General features: G+C 41.8%; 2 protein-coding genes across 2 annotated transcripts in view; both read left to right on the top strand.

The window, feature by feature from the left end:
* Positions 1-1,361, top strand: part of LOC6033208 (angiopoietin-2) — a 240,194-nt gene extending 238,833 nt beyond the window's left edge. The window contains exon 8 of the mRNA XM_038253024.1: positions 995-1,361. Within this exon, the coding sequence (XP_038108952.1) occupies positions 995-1,237 (243 nt within the window). The 3' untranslated portion in view covers positions 1,238-1,361. The remainder of the gene's footprint in view (positions 1-994) is intronic.
* Positions 1,362-9,008: 7,647 nt separating this feature from the next.
* On the top strand, positions 9,009-14,977 carry LOC6033209 (VWFA and cache domain-containing protein CG16868). The gene is made up of 3 exons (XM_038254342.1): positions 9,009-12,828; positions 12,890-13,184; positions 13,248-14,977. The coding sequence occupies exons 1-3, from the start codon at positions 9,520-9,522 to the stop codon at positions 14,078-14,080; spliced, it is 4,437 nt and encodes a 1,478-aa protein (XP_038110270.1). The 5' UTR covers positions 9,009-9,519; the 3' UTR covers positions 14,081-14,977.
* The last annotated feature ends 1,025 nt before the right edge of the window (positions 14,978-16,002 follow it).

Raw genomic sequence — 16,002 nt, 5'->3', positions numbered from 1 at the left:
AAAAAATACGAAAATTTTTTTTGGGCATTACAGGGTTAATCCAAATCAAAATAATACAAAGAAAATTGATTTTCGAAATCGAAGAAAACCACCTATATTTATTATTTTTTAAGGATAATTAGGATCGGACAGACGGTTGCTGATATCTCGAAGATTTTATCGTGTTAAAATTGTGTTTTTCTCAGTGTGTATTGATGAGGAATATTCAGAAAAACTGGTACACGGGGAAAAAATCACACTTTTTATTATTTTTTACAAACCCGGGCAGACGGTAATAACAAAATTCATGCCATTTCAATAACAAATAATGTTAAAATAACAGAAAATGTTATGGGATGTTCTTGAAAAATCCATTTTTGCATAAGGGTTTAATAACAGTTTATGTTATCATAACAAAATTTGTTTTTGGTCTGATATTGGTTGAAAGCCAAAACAATTTTGGAATAACATTTTTTGTTATTAGGATGATCGGATTAGTTGTTAAAATAACAAAAAATAATAACAAAGATTTGTTCGAAGAATAACAAAAAATGTTATTAGTCTGTTATTACAACACCAACCCACTAACAAAAAATCATAACGACGAATAACAAATCTCGTTATAAATAACATAAAATGTTATTGGCCTAATATTTTCAAATATCAAAAAATGTTATTCCCAAGTTATTTCCGTCTGCTCGGGAAGACACAATTTCTCAAAACCCTAATTTTTTTAATTTTTTTTATATGTTGCAGGAAAAAAAAATCTCGCTACTTTCGAGTTATAAAGAAGCAAGCGCTAAAAATTTGTTAGATTTTTTTTTCGAAAAAGATTTTTTTTTATGTTACCCAACAAAAATGTGTTTACTAAAGTTTTAAGATTGTTTTAAGATTGTATTAACCATAAAAAAGAATTGAAAAAAACTGGACTCGTAAGAGATGCGAATAATTTCAGTAAATTACTTCAATTTTAAATCTTTTCTAACAACAACCTTTTTCTTCCCTCTTTCCCCAGGGCGGCTGGTGGTGGAAGTCATGCGGCCGAGGCCTGAACGGTCTCTATCTGCACGACCCGCAGGACCTGACCGCCCGGCAGGGCATCGTCTGGTTCCGCTGGAGGGGCTGGGACTACACGCTCAAGAAGGCCACCATGATGATCAAACCGCGAGGACCCCAGGCCGCAGCCCAGCAACAACAACAGCAGCAACAACAGCAGCAGCAGCAACAGCAACAAGGGGGCGGTTCGACGACGACGTAATAGTGATATTTTTTTCGTTTTGTTTTATGTTTTGTTTTTCCTTTTATTTTCGGAAAACTTTTTCGCACAAAAACTCCAATTTTGTACAAACTCTGTTTTCTCTAAACGCCTCTTTTTCCCACACACATTAAAGCTAGAGGCGATTCCATGAATGACGTTACATGACACGTTCACGCGCCAAACGAACAGCTCATTCTTCAGACATTTTCCAGACCATAATCGCCAAATTTGTAAATTACCCCCTCCGCAACAACTTCGAACGAAGAACCTCCGTCCGCTGCATTCACATCCCTGTACCATGTTTTTTTTTTCTAATTTGTTGTATATGTATTTTTATTTTATGTTTAATTTATTAAATTTAGTTGAAAGGACGAGCGTGAACGAGCGAAAACAAAGCAAATTTAAACAAGCACACTTATTAGTGAAATATCTTGCACTGCGTCACCGTCATACCCCCCCCTTTCTTGTGTAACGACACGTGGTCAGAACCGCGTACTCAAATAGCTACAGGGAACGTTACATTTGTTATCCCCGAAAACTACAAACTTGTTGCACAACAACAACAAAAACGCCGTCTTCCAGCTGAAAAAGCAACAGTGAGAAGAGTACAACGCACACAGACGCAATTAAATGGTGAAATTAAAAACTTTACGAGTTTGGACCTTCTTGCGACGGAAAAACAAAAGAACTTGTGAAACTCACCAGCGCCGATATTTTTCTTTTCTCAATCCTATAAACTCTGGCCTTTATATGCAGACGAAGAGAAGATATCTGATGACGAACTGAAAGAGATTGTTTAACGATAGTGTATTATTTTTTGTTTTTGTTAGGTAAAATTGTCATTTTTCATCATCCATCATCATCCACGTGCGCGTTTGTTGCGAGTTGGTTTCCTTTTTCGCAGCTTTAAGATGGCGGCGAAAGCTACTGGGTTCTTCACGAAAAGTGTTGAGTTTCATGTACTCACCACTGTGAGTTTGGTGCCCTCACAACTAGATGGCGACGGCGTTGCTCGAAACTTTACCTCCGTTTATCTGTGGCTCAAAAATTACGCCACAAACCCAGAACAAATGGACCCGTTCAGTTTTACGACCACGTTGACATTCCATCTCTAATGTCAAACGTGGTGAATCTTGCCGATACGCCTCTCTACAGAACAACCGCCACCGATGACCGGAAAGGTCATCGCGACGACTGTCCTTTTCGTGCAGAAGGTAGACCAGACCAGCTGTTACCTAATTCTGCAAGCCGTTGCCGTCACCCGTGGTCTCCCAGAAAGACCATAATTCATTTCTCTGCCGTGTTTTTGCGCAGGTAAGGCATTTTCTTGAAGCCTTTCCTTTTCTTCACTCCACTACTGGTCGTTTCAGATTTGTTTTGGCCAAGTACTTCCCTGACTTTTTGCCCGAGTTTTGGCCCCCACTTGAAACCGGTCCTCTCTCGTTTAATGGTAGTTCTAGAGAACGTGGTGAGTGGCAACGTGTGGTGTAAGAAAATTTCATGCTACGCCATGTTGGGAAATCATAATAATAAAGTACGGCGACGAGTGCTGGGCAACATTTTTCTTCGTTACAGAGACAAACTTTTTTTTTTCAAACATGGTGAATTTACAATATTCACCACTGCGAAGCGTTTGACAGCTGAGGGTCGTTCCAAAATTGCCCGCCAGCAGGTTTGTTTGTTTTCTATCTGTTTATCTGTGTTCAAGACAGATTGGATGCTGAAAGGAAAAGTGTTCCATTCGGTATTTTTGAAAGCACTAGCTATGGCAAGGAAATAGCGACATCATGTGAATTTATTTATCAATTTGTACCCCCAAATGTCACAACAACCTTGCTACTGTTTCTCAATAGAATGACATTCTGCATCCTAAATCGGAAACCTCCACTCAGCAACGCATAAATTGCATTAAATTGCTTCTTGCAAAAGGTTGAAGCACTTAGCACCTCCAACTAATGACCGTAGCGAAATAATCAGCAAACAGTCACCAACCGTGGTGAATTTGGCGAATCGCTAACTGTAAACCCCTTGCAGCCTCCCCTCCTCTTCTTCTTCCTTCCGCCATTGTTCGTTAGAAGGGGTTGAATTCATCACGTCGCTAGTGCTAGCTGTCAGTTTAGAGATGATCTGCTGCTGACGCAACCACGTGACATCCTCATTAATCTTCATCAAAGATCGCAAATTCGAGAGAGAGAGAGAGAATAAAAAAGGAAGGATGTCCGCCATCTAGCGGGCGAAATACGAAACATCTCGCGCACACAAACACGCACAACCATTCATTTTTCACGCAAACAGATTCATGTGTACACACATCCATCTTTAATTGCAGTAAAGAAATGTCAAATCATCAAAAAAAGCTGTAAGCATATAAAAATAGCAAATCGAAGCGAACAAAAAAAAACACACACATTTGGAAGGCTCACCTGTTTCAGGCGATCATTGAATTATTGTAATTAATATTATAACGAAACAAAACACTCACCAACACGTACATAAAGCCCACACAATCACAATTACATCGATACAAAAAGAGCAAAAAAAGAATAAGAAAACACACTTGCACACCACATTAAATTTGTACGTAAAGAAAAAAAACATATTGTCGAACCGCGTGCGTCCGTTTCGTTGCGAAACGGTTCGCGCAAGGATTTACTTGAATATTATACATAAAACACACTCACACACACGCAAACGCCAATCATCATTCAAGTGAAGAACAAACAGCCAACATGGATTATAAGAAACAAGAAGAGGAGAAGAAGGAGAAGAAAAAAAACAAACGGAAACAAAAAACAAGGCAGCAAAAGAAATCCAATTGTAAATATCGTTTTAATTTAATAGTTGTTAGAATGTTTTTATACTGAAGTAAAACAAATGTGAAAATAGTTGTAATTAAAAGTGAGTGCGTGTTTTATTGAACATCCGAAATCCCTAATCGTTAAATAATGGTACCAAATTTTACCAATATATAATTCTTCGATTTTCGACTTTCGAATAAAAGTTGCATTACAACTAAAAAGTGGTAAATTTACACATTTTTAGAGGTAAAATAAACATTTTTCTGACATAAAAGATGTACTCATTCCCAGATGTAGTATTACCATGATTATTTTTACTGTGTTTCTAGAATTAAAATATCCTGATTTGAATTTTAGGTATTTTATTTTTATTTTAAGAAAAATTTACCCTATTATGTCTTTATTACACAGTTAAAAATTGTGCGCTCTATTTTGAATACTCTTTGATATTACCATGTTTTTTTTAATGTGTAGGCTTAGTGATTTTTCACGCTAAATGATGTAATTTTCACGGGGATCACTATCCGAAAATACAAAATTTCACGGAACATAAAAATGCTAAAATAACCCATACAATCTTTGTACAATTAATTATTAAATAAGTATCCAAGCTAAGTGATTTCTGAAACTAAAAATTTCCAGTTTCCTCGGGAAACATCAAATAAATTTTTGTGGAAATGCTAAAATATACCAGAAAAGTGCTGATTTTCAGAATGAAATTACATTTTAAAGCTCAAGTCATTACATCATGAATAAAACGAATTTGAAACTCAATTTTTGATTTTCATTTTTAGTTCTACCTTTAAAATTTTGAATATTAGTGAAATTTCCATGCAAGTTGTGCTATAAGGTTTTACTGCTTTTTTCGGGAAAAATATTTTTTTTTAATGCTAATGAAAATGTTTAATGTGCTAGGTAAATTCCGTGTAGTAAAAATTTGACTACCATTTCAAATTTCTAATTGTCAGATGATTGCACTTCTATTTTTAACTAAACATTTCAAATTATTTTGAAAAAATATCGTTTTTGACAATAACAATAAAATGACTAAATATCAAATTTAAAACTTTTTTTATTTGAGGCATCCATAATTGCTACAATACATTTTTAAATTCACATCCTACTGTGAAAAAAATACAAAATATCAATGAAGCCTTCAAAAAGAATTTGGGGTGCTACGGGTATTTGGTTCCAAAACTCAAAATTTAGAAGAAGCTTTAAAGTGCCAAATTCAATTGAAATCGCTAAAATACAATTTTTAAGTTGGGAGACACAAACTTAACTAAATTTTCCTGAGCCTAACTGCAATCATATTTTTTTTTCATTTTGGGATCATTTGAAGATTTCGCAAATAAAATATGCTTTTTTTATATTTGAATATATTTTTGCACTTCAATTACGTATTCATTTCTCAAATGATTTTGTAAAAATTCTATTTGGTCTATTCAAATATTACAGTTCAAACCAAGTGTTTAAAGAGTAAATTTTACGTTTTTCAATCGGAAACTATAAAAATTGCACTAAAACCCCATGTGGATAAAATATTTGTATTTTTATTTTTTTTAATGCATTGATTTCAGAAAGTCCATAAATTTCACGTGATTTCGAGGAAATAGTGGAATTTTACGAATATAACGCTGTCTGCGAAATCGTGAACATTCACCAACCCTAGTCCTTATGTTACTTGCGTGACCTAATGTAAATTGTGTGAAATTTCTCAGCTCTTTGAAAGACATATTTTAATTTTTTTAAACTCCACTTACATTTCAAAAGGTTTACACGGGAGTTTTCGTAAGAAATGTTACATTTGAAAAGTAAACTAGAAAATTTATTTTCCAATAGGTTCAGAAAATTTTAAACAAGTTTCACTTTTAACAAGGAAAATATGATTAATGCTTTCCAAGATGTCATCAATGGAGCACCGGATTCGAGTGGTAGAAATGACAGTTTTCCCATAAGGAATATATTGTAGAAAAAAGCAAAAACTGCTCGAATGGAAATGCTCTATTGAAAATTTAAGGGGTCAATTGGGTAAAACTTTTTTTTTGATTTGATTTTTTTTGGAAGAACTCATTTTTTTTGCAATTTTCATTCTTTCTTTTATTTTATTTTATTTTTGTACGTTTTCGAAATCTCCAAAAACACTATTTGAAAAAAAGTGAATAGTTGGCACTTTTTTCTACTAAAACATATCAAAACATTAAAAAATCGGAAGGAGTTAAATTTGGCCAAATCGAAATTCTGTGATGAAAAGTTTTAAAAAAATATTTTTTTAAGGGTGTTACGTTTTTTTTCTGAATAGTCCTAATTATAACCTAAAACTATGCCGAAGACATCTTTTCGATCAAAAAATCGATACTGATTTATAAATGTTTTCATGGAACTTTTCTATAGACAACCCCTAGCGAGACTTGTTTGAAAAAGCCTATGATGAAAAAGGCTTATTTGGACATAAGATATCGATGGATAAAGTTTCATACAAATAAAAAAAATTGAAAGTCGATTTACGCAATCCTTTAGAATTGCTCTAATGTAACTGGTAATCAGCCACTCCAATTTGGCTAAAATGTGGTCGCATATCTTGAATTTGTGAGGAAATGAAAAAAATACGAAAAAAAATTCCATGATTCGAAAAATCTTAACCTTGAACAATCGAGTCTGGGTTTTTGTCAATATTGTCCGTTTTCACCCTGACGAAAGAAGAAAATTTAGAAGATATATGTACTTGTTTTTATTTTCAATAAATCTAATCTAGCTAATTAAAAAAAAAAAAATATGATTGCAAAAAACAACAATTTCCACTAAAGATATCATAAACAGCCTTTGAAATGATATTTTTTTTTTCAAATTGAGTCTTAAATTAAGTTTTTATTGCTGAATTTATTGTTCATCCTCAAGTATAGCGTTTATTTTTAATTTGTGGCTCAAAATTATTTTTTTTAAGTCTTAAAGTGCAAGTTTATTCAATAAACATTTATATTTTCAGCAATAATTATTTTTTTACCCCTGAGAATAATATGTTCATTTTAAGGTAAGAAGAAAAACCTGTTTAAATCATGTTTTATAAATAACCTATCATCTTTAAAATTAAATCTGCATTCCAGTTTGACAGCTCGCCCAGAGCAGACGTGTGTCCTTTGATTGGAGCTTAGCGCGTTTTTGACGGTGTTTTTTTCTAACTTTCGCCGACGGCCATGGCGGCGGCCGCGACGGCGGAGAGTGAGTGGACGGAGCACAGGACTGAGGATGGAAGGACGTTCTACTGGAACGCGGCCATGAAGAAAAGTGTGTGGGAGAAACCGGACGGGTTCCAACCCAAAAAGCAGGTGGTGACGGGCATGGAGGTGGAAGACTCTGAAGGAGGAGGAGAGGACGGGGGCGCATTTCGTCCCGTGGTCAAGGTTCGGCGCAGGAAGGCTAAGGAGGAGATCAACGTCGGTGATGGCCAAGAAGTGGAGAAACTGCTCAGCAACAACAAGTTCAGTCCGCTAGCGGAGAAGAGCAACAACAACAACAACAATGCGAACCCAGCAGCAGAAAAAACCACCCCCGTGGTACCAGCATCCGGCCAGTCGGCCGGGGAGAAGAAGCAGCCGCCGCTGGTGGTGAAAGACACGAGCTTCGCCAGCCTTGCGAAGGTGATGTCGTCATGTGATGTCCAACCGGAACACAAACTGACGCGGTACGGTACCAAAATTACGTGCTTCTCGAGCGACGACTTTGACACGGTGCAAGCCCACCTGATGAAGAACAAGGTGCAGTTCTACACGCACGGAAAGCGCAGTGCGAGACCGCACCGGGTAGTGTTGCGAGGTCTCCCGAACGTGGAACCAGATTACATCAAGGAGCTGCTCAAGACGGAACATCAACTGGACGCCTTGGCAGTACACGCCATCAAGCGGAAGCAACAACTCCCCGCCATCGATGAGACGCCTTTCATCGTGCTCTTCCCCAAGGGACACACCAGTCTCAAGGAGTTGAGTATGAAAGTGAAGAAAGTGGGACCAGTCGTCGTCCGGTGGGTGGCCTACCGGAGCAAAGAACCGCACGTGACCCAGTGCAAGAACTGCTTGCAGTTCGGTCACGGAACCAGTAACTGCCATCTCAAGCCTAGGTGCAGCAGCTGTGGGGGTGCCCACAGCACCGAAAAGTGCAAAGCAGAAGAAACCCAAGCCAAGAAGTGTGTCAACTGCTCTGGATCTCACGAGGGTCTGGACCGCAGCTGTCCCAAACGTGCGCAGTTCATCCAGTCGAGGCAGCAGGCGTCCAAGCCGAAGCCGCCAGCATGGAAGAAGGAGAAACAGACTCCGGGTGGAGCCGCGTTCACCGCGGCGGATTTTCCTCCGCTACCTGGAGCGGTGCCGTCCGTCGGGACGGAAGAAAAACATCCTCGTCCCGCAGGAAGAAGTCCAGATAATACTGGCGCCGGCGCCGGTGCAACCCCGAAGGCGGATCAAGGCGAACCGAAGCTGTACAGCGAGTCGGAGCTGTGGTCCATTTACAGAGAATACAGAGGTCGCTTGAGGCAGTGCAAGACACCCGAGGAACAGATTGACGTGATCGCACACTTGCTGACACATGGCACGAGAAAATGATAATCTAAATTAGTTCCGGTTTTTTTTTATTTTTCTTTCATTTTTTTTTTGTACTTTTGATCCTCGGTCCTAACCTGGTCACAGCACCTAAAAGGACCTAATAAAAATAAGCTATGAAAAAAAAAAAAAAAAAAAAAATTAAATCTGGGTTAACATAGTTTAAAAAATCATGTTCATGTCGACACGAAAGAAAATTGAAAATAAAAATAGCAACCTGTTGAATGCTCAAAATCCCGACCAGTACCAAACAATTACAAAGCATTTCAAAACAAAATCACAGCCTCCACTGTAAGAGCCCACCCCTGCACCACGCGCGAGAGAGCTGTCAAACGAAAAGGGAATGAGAGACGAAAAGAGCAGCAGCCAAAAAGAACTGTCTCGTCGTCGTCGTAGCTGTCGCATTCGAATCCCGTCAGCTGAAAGTTTTTTGCAAGTTTTACACCATTTTCGGACTTTTCACGTGCCAAAACTAGTGCCAAACTGATCCCCACTCTCCAACCGACCGCTTGCGGGTGGAGTTTCCCGGTTTCAGCAGGATGAAAGCGGGGAAAAGTCGATTTTCCCAAGTGACTTCTCGATTCGTGATGGAAAAAATAATGAAGCAACAAGAGGAAGAAGAAGACAAATTCCAACAGCAAGCGAATGGAAAGTATCATCATCAGAAGCAGCAGAAGAAGTAGGGAAGGCGAGAAGGTTGCGGGGAATCATAAACAACAAAGAGTTCCGACAAACCTCAGTGCCGAGCCGCTCTAGAATAAGAAGAACAGCAGGAGCATCGACGGCAGCAAGAAGACCGTGCTCCTCTACAAATAAACAGAAGAAGGAAAATGAAATGATACGATTCTTAGGCAGAGAATCAACGTAAATCTAAAGTGATAATCAATTACAGATGAAACAAAATAGAATTTTGGAATCACAAGCAACGAAAAAAATGGCTTCCAATCGACGCAAACAGTATTACTATTATTACCTGCTGATGACGGCAGCAGCAGCGGCGACTCTTTTTGGATGTCGGCAAGTCGCCGCTTCCTCGTCCCCTGCCACCAATCATATCTTTGTAAATAACATAGTTCCTTTGATAAGTAATCTAAGTGGTAGTGTGATAAGTTCCGATAACGACAGCAGCAGCAGCAGTAAAGTGCCTTCCTCCCAGTCATCGACCGGACCAGTGTTTCCATTTGGGGTGGTGGCGGCACCACCACTGACACCGGTTATTCAGCAGCAGCATCCGGGTCAGCAGGACCGGGACTATAGCATTCAGGAGCTAACGAAGCTTCTTGAGATGAAGCTAAAGCGGATACGCAACCAGGAGCTCGATGTTCCTGTTGTGCAGGAATTGTATGACACTATGGAGTTCACCTCTATCATCCGCAATGACGTAGACGAGCTGGACAAAATGACCAAGAAACTGTCAGCCAAGTTTGAGCAATCATCCGCCGTCATAGACCGACTGCAGGCATTCATCTATGATGCGATAACTCGCCAAGGTGTCAAATACAACACCCTGATCAATCCGTGTCCGTACAGTGAAATGTTGAACCCATGGGATGACGAACCGCAGTTTGATCTGCAGAACTTCATTCAAAACACCAAGCTGATGAATTCAACCGCTTCGCTGAAGCAGTTTTCCAGTGATTCGGGATTTCTGGACTTTTCCGCCTTCCCAGCCAGTCCCGACGATCGGCCAAGGATACGAATCAATGATCAGACCGTAGAGGATAACAACCAAAATCTGCAGAAACGATTTGTGGACCAAATCGCGCACTTGCATGGTAACTTTTACAACCTAAAGCAGCTCTTCTACCTGTCTCCGCTGGATCAAGCTAGTGCATTCAAGTGTCACTATCATCCAAAGGATGGTCGACTAAAGTCACTGTATCTGTCCTCTGTGAGGAACAAGCACTTCATGATTCTGCTAGACATTGGAAACTCCGTCAGCTACGACCAACTGGAAGTCGCAAAAGCGATTGTGAAGTTCATAATTTACCTTCTCAACGAGAACGATAGGGTAGCGATTGTAGCCGTTAGTCAAAAACTGACCACGACGGAAAACTTCCTCGATTGCACCAATGGACCGTTTGTAAACGCCACCATGGACAACAAGGACCGATTGGTGGATTTTGTCGACTCCCTCAACAAAACGGCTTCGGCTGCCGCACACGTTTCTGCGTTCAAATACGCGTTCAAAGCAATCGGAGAAGCCTACCAAGGAGTGTCCACGGAACTTCCGGTAGTGTTCCTCTACCTTGGTAGGGCACAAATTTCTCCCATCACTGCCGCCGCAAAGGCTCTCATCAGAACGATCGCTGACGGCCAGTCGAGGCTACCTTTTCCAGTGATCATCAACACCTGCCTGATCCTGCTGGACGAACGAGAGATTATGTACGAGAAGCAGTTCATTGCCGACGTAACGACGCAAAATTTTGCAAAGTACAACCTGAGCGGAGTGTTTTTCAAGCCGCGAGCCGGCAAGATGGTGATGATCTCCAAGCACAGCTTCGATGCTCAGCGATTCGTGATAGCGCTGATGGAACCATTCTTGAACGATTTGAAGCTTATCGAGAATCGGATTCGGATTCATTTGCCCTACCACGAGGCGATGACGCACGATACGCTGGTGACGCTGTCGATTCCGGTTGGGATTCACGGTCTCATGGGAATCGATTTGTACTTGAGTGATCTAGCAGAGGATGTGTCGTACTACAAGGAGGATGATGAATCGTACGCGTTCGTGATTGATTTGAAGGGGAATACCATAATGCATCCTTCGTTCCCTCGACCACTGGCAGCTAGAGAGAGCTTCTTCATCACAAACATTACACGATTGGAGAGGAAGCTCGGGATAGCTGAATATCTAAAGATTCTGTCGCTGGAAAAGGGCAACTTCACGATCCAAGACGCTAACTCCAACCAAAGCACAGTTTATCTGTGGAAACGTGCCAGATTCTACATCATCTGCATCGTCCGAACCATCAACTTGGACCGCAGTCCAAACATTCTGCTCAACGGTGCTAGCTCTCGGTTCACTCCAGCGCAACAGATGCAGTATTACCACTCGCGATCGAGTCTGGATTACAGCTTTATCAGCAGTAACGGGGTCAGCAGTCGTAACCTGTTGTCGGAACTGATTTACCATCGCATCGATATCTATCCGGCCCACCTGCAAAGACCTCAACCAAGCATATCGATGAACTCGATCAACGGCGATCAACTGGCAGCTGAATCACCACGAGTCTGCCGGCTGATGAAGCAGCTAGCTCTGGCGGATGATTCTACGCTTTACCTGAGCTCATCCTCGTTTCAATCTCCGTACGCTCACATCCGAAACAATCGTGACGGTTCCAACGAAGACGAAAACGTGCGGACCATTCAGAACATCATGGCTTACCTGAAAGATACCACATCACTGTTTGCCAACCCTGGCCTGCTTCCAGAAGTTCGAAGCGATGTGCTTGCCCTGCTCAAAGTCATTTCGAACTACCGCCGGAAGCACGACGAAAGCAAGCTCAGCAAGTACATCATTCGACGGTACGCCGCCACCATCAACGGAGTGCTCGAATCGTACCCGGGAGGCCTGCTCGACACCGACATCGAACCAACGAAGCGTCCCTGGTTTGTCAAAGCCATGGAACATCCGGGAAAGATTGTCGTTACGAAACCGTACCTGGACGCCGGTGGAGCCGGATACATCGTCAGTGTTTCGTACACGATCTTCGAGGGAATCGCCGATGCGCTGCACAACACAGAAAACGACAAACCGATCGTGGTGGTTTCGTTGGATCTTACGCAAGGATTCTTCTACAAGATGCTGATGGAATCGTCCAGCACTTGCAACGCCGAGAATATCAAGTGCTTCCTGATGGACGATCGAGGCTACCTGATCGCACATCCCAAGCTGATCGAACCAGCGATCAACAACAACCGCCGCATGCTGGAACACATCACCCACAAGGAGTCCCAGGTGGCGAACGACATCTTGAACCACAAGCAGCTCGTGACGAAGAAGATGTGCTTCAACTACGTGAACCGTACGGTGCAGCGGTTCTACCAGTTCAACATGTCGCTGGCGGAGGTGGTGACGAACCTGATGTACGGCGAGAAGACCAAGTACCAGATCATGCTGATACCGGACACGAACCTGTTCATCGGGGTGGTCAACTCGACGAACGACGGGGGCGCGTTCTGTCCGTGCAGCACGGTGAGTTCAATCTTGACTTGTTTCAAGAAAAATTGATCTAATTTGAATGTTATTTAACCAGGTCGGCAACTCGTGCCTCAACTGCAACCGGATGGAGCAAACCGAGTGCGAATGTCCGTGCGAGTGCCCCCTCGAGTACTACGACGAAGAGTCGCGATCCGGCAGTGGTTGTTCGAGTAGCCCTAGCTCGGACTCGCGCAGATCGCGTCAACCTCGGCCGGAATCGATCCCGCTGTGCTCTCCGCTTCCGGAGGAGCTCATCTCGATGAACGCGCTCAACTTTGAAAGCGAGTACGACCTGAAGAGCTGTTCCAGCATCAACTGCGAGGACTACACGACCCAGGGGGAGTGCTTGGGTAAGTTGGGAATAGTTTTTGGAGGATTCTTGAAGTAGGGATTCATGAAATGAATTGTTTCAGGCCTCGTCGGTTGCGAATGGTGCCAGGTTGACATCGACGGTGAGAATACGTTGAATACTCCGTTTTGTACGTCGCAGTTGACATGCTTCAACGGAGTGTTTGGATCGGCAACACCGTACGGGGACGTGATGAGTAACAACATCATGGAGTCGGTACTGCCTCCGGCGTACAGCGCGATCGGACCGGTTGCCGGAGCCATCTTGGCGCTCTGTTTGGTCGTTGGTTTCGCGATGTATTGCTACCGGCAAAACAGTGCGGAAGCTTCCGATCAGCTGTACGATGATCTGGTTGCGGATCACTGCAACGGACTGCCTCTGTCCCGGTTCGACATCGAGGATCACAGTCCTCCGGACGATTGCGACATCAGTCGAACGAACGCCAAGCAGAACCTGCTCATGAACAACCAGAACAACGCCAACTATATGATCTTCCCGAGCGTAACGTCCCCGTACCAGATGTCTTCCAACTATCGCCGACCGAACGCCGGATCGTCCGATCACGGCTACTCGACCATGACCCACCACGAGGAGTCGGAGCACTTGTGCCTGTCCAACGCGGAACCAGTGGCACCGAACGCTTCCGCCGGCAAGCGCCTGTCGATGTCCGACTCGGCTTCGATCAACACGTCGGTGTCGAGTCCGTACAGCAATCACCAGAACTTCCTGTCACACAACGGTAAGCTCAAGCCTACTGGGATCGGCGGTGACAGCGAGGAACAGCAAAAGCTGTACGACCCCTCGCAAACCGTGCTGCCCTCGCCGAGTTCGGTGTCCCGGACGGGGCACCACATCCTCGTGCCGGTCACCGTCCACCGGAACATGGACGTTTCCTAACGAACAGTGCTAGGCTACTTATAAAGAACTCTATATAGATGTTTATATTCGATTTATACAGTACGGTAAGAAGTCGCGAAGAAGACTACGTTCTAACAGTGCTAGTGGGTAAATGTTAGCATGTAACTAATCCTCTCCTCCCTCGATAGTTGTATGTAAATGTGTACCTTAACAACCCAGAGATTTCCGCTGTAACCGTTCCTGTTGACCGTCACGCGCCCGTCTGTTAAATGTAGTGAAAAAGACCCGGAAACCTCGTTTGCGTGACCAATCCCCGTGATTACAACTGTTAGGAATATCCCACTTAAAGATTTCAAACACTCGCATTGTTACATCCTCTTTAACGTAACGTTTACTGTGCAAAACTTCCCGATTTGAGCACCTTACAGATTCCGGTAATAAGACATTTGCGGTGTGGAAATTCATCGTACCATCAAGCTTTGAACCCCGAGTTTAAGCATGTGAAACACGATGTTCAACAACCCCAGTTTGACAGTTGGTTTCTCCAATTAACTCCGAAGGCTTGACACTGATAGCTGTCAAACTATCAGGAATCATTTTGAGTTTGACATCTGTTTTACACGGCGCTCACCTACACTATCAAACTCTTGATCAAAATATAGAGCTTTATGTCGTTTCGCGTACACGCAATAGTGCACCATTTGATTTTGCTGGCTGACAAAATTTAACCTCACTTTATTTCCGTGTACGTACACGCAATACATACGCACGTAGATTACTCTATTGTTTTGCTAGGTAGTGTGAGTGAACGCCGTATAAAAAGTGACAGTTGAACACTTTTTACTTTTAGGAGTCATAGAGTTATCTAAGTCCGTTCTCACGCACACTAGCACGCCATTTGTTTTGCTGGTTGGTACAAAATTTAACCTCAATCTTTTTCGCGTTCGTACACGCAATACATGCGCACGTAGATAACTCTATTAGACTACGACAAACAAACATACAAATTCGCAAACAAACTTTTTGACAGTTCGCCTGCTTTGTTTGTTTGACTGCAATAGAGCACTTCCATTCGAGCAGTTTTTGCTTTTTTTCTACAATGTATTTCTTATGGAGCGAACTGTCAAAAACTGCTCGACTGCGGGTGCTCCATTGTTTGCAGAAACCTCAGCCTGCATACATTTGGCTTTGTTTGCGAGTTTGGCAAAATGTCAAACACAAAAAAAGTGCGAGTTTGTTAGTTTGTTTGCCATAGTGTAATAGCTCCTTTACATAGAGCGAATTCGAATATTTGAATTTCTCTCATTTTGAACGTAAAAAAAAGTTATCAAACTGATGTTTACATTTCAAACCCAATAATCATCGATTTCCCTTCCATGATTACGCACGTTTGACAGCTGTCAGTCCTTTCAATAAATCAGAAAATTTCAGGTGAATTTCCACAACGCTTATCTCTAAAATAAAAATAAACAAAGCCAGAACCAGTTACGCACTCCCATCCACGCCCCCCTTAAATTAACCAACTTTCTAATAACTGTTGACTGATTGTTAAAACAAAATATTGACTAAAATAGGCATTTACTAAATATTTAGGCTAAACTAAATCTTTTTTCAAGCGCGGCTATTGCCCCCGAAACCAATAACAACCAACACACACACTCGTAATGTTGCAAACAAACAAAAAATCACACGCCATTTAAAGAGATTTTGAGTGAACAAACCAAGCCAACTACCAACCACTGCTAATGAGACGCAATTTAAAACAAAAAAATATATCAGAAAAAAAAATATAAGAAAACCCGCTAAATGTGCTAAACGGAACTGTGTAGATATTTTACTGTGAAAGTTTTAATGCAAAAGAAAAAATACAATTTATACCAATCCATTTAACAAAAGTCTTTTTTGCGTAAAGAAAAAAAAAGCATTTCAATGCATTTGAGACCAATCCTGCAAAAAAAAAC

Source organism: Culex quinquefasciatus, chromosome 2 (assembly GCF_015732765.1).
Source record: "Culex quinquefasciatus strain JHB chromosome 2, VPISU_Cqui_1.0_pri_paternal, whole genome shotgun sequence".
In the NCBI taxonomy this organism is placed as follows: Eukaryota; Metazoa; Arthropoda; class Insecta; order Diptera; family Culicidae; genus Culex; species Culex quinquefasciatus.
This window is presented reverse-complemented; position numbering and strand designations above follow the sequence as displayed.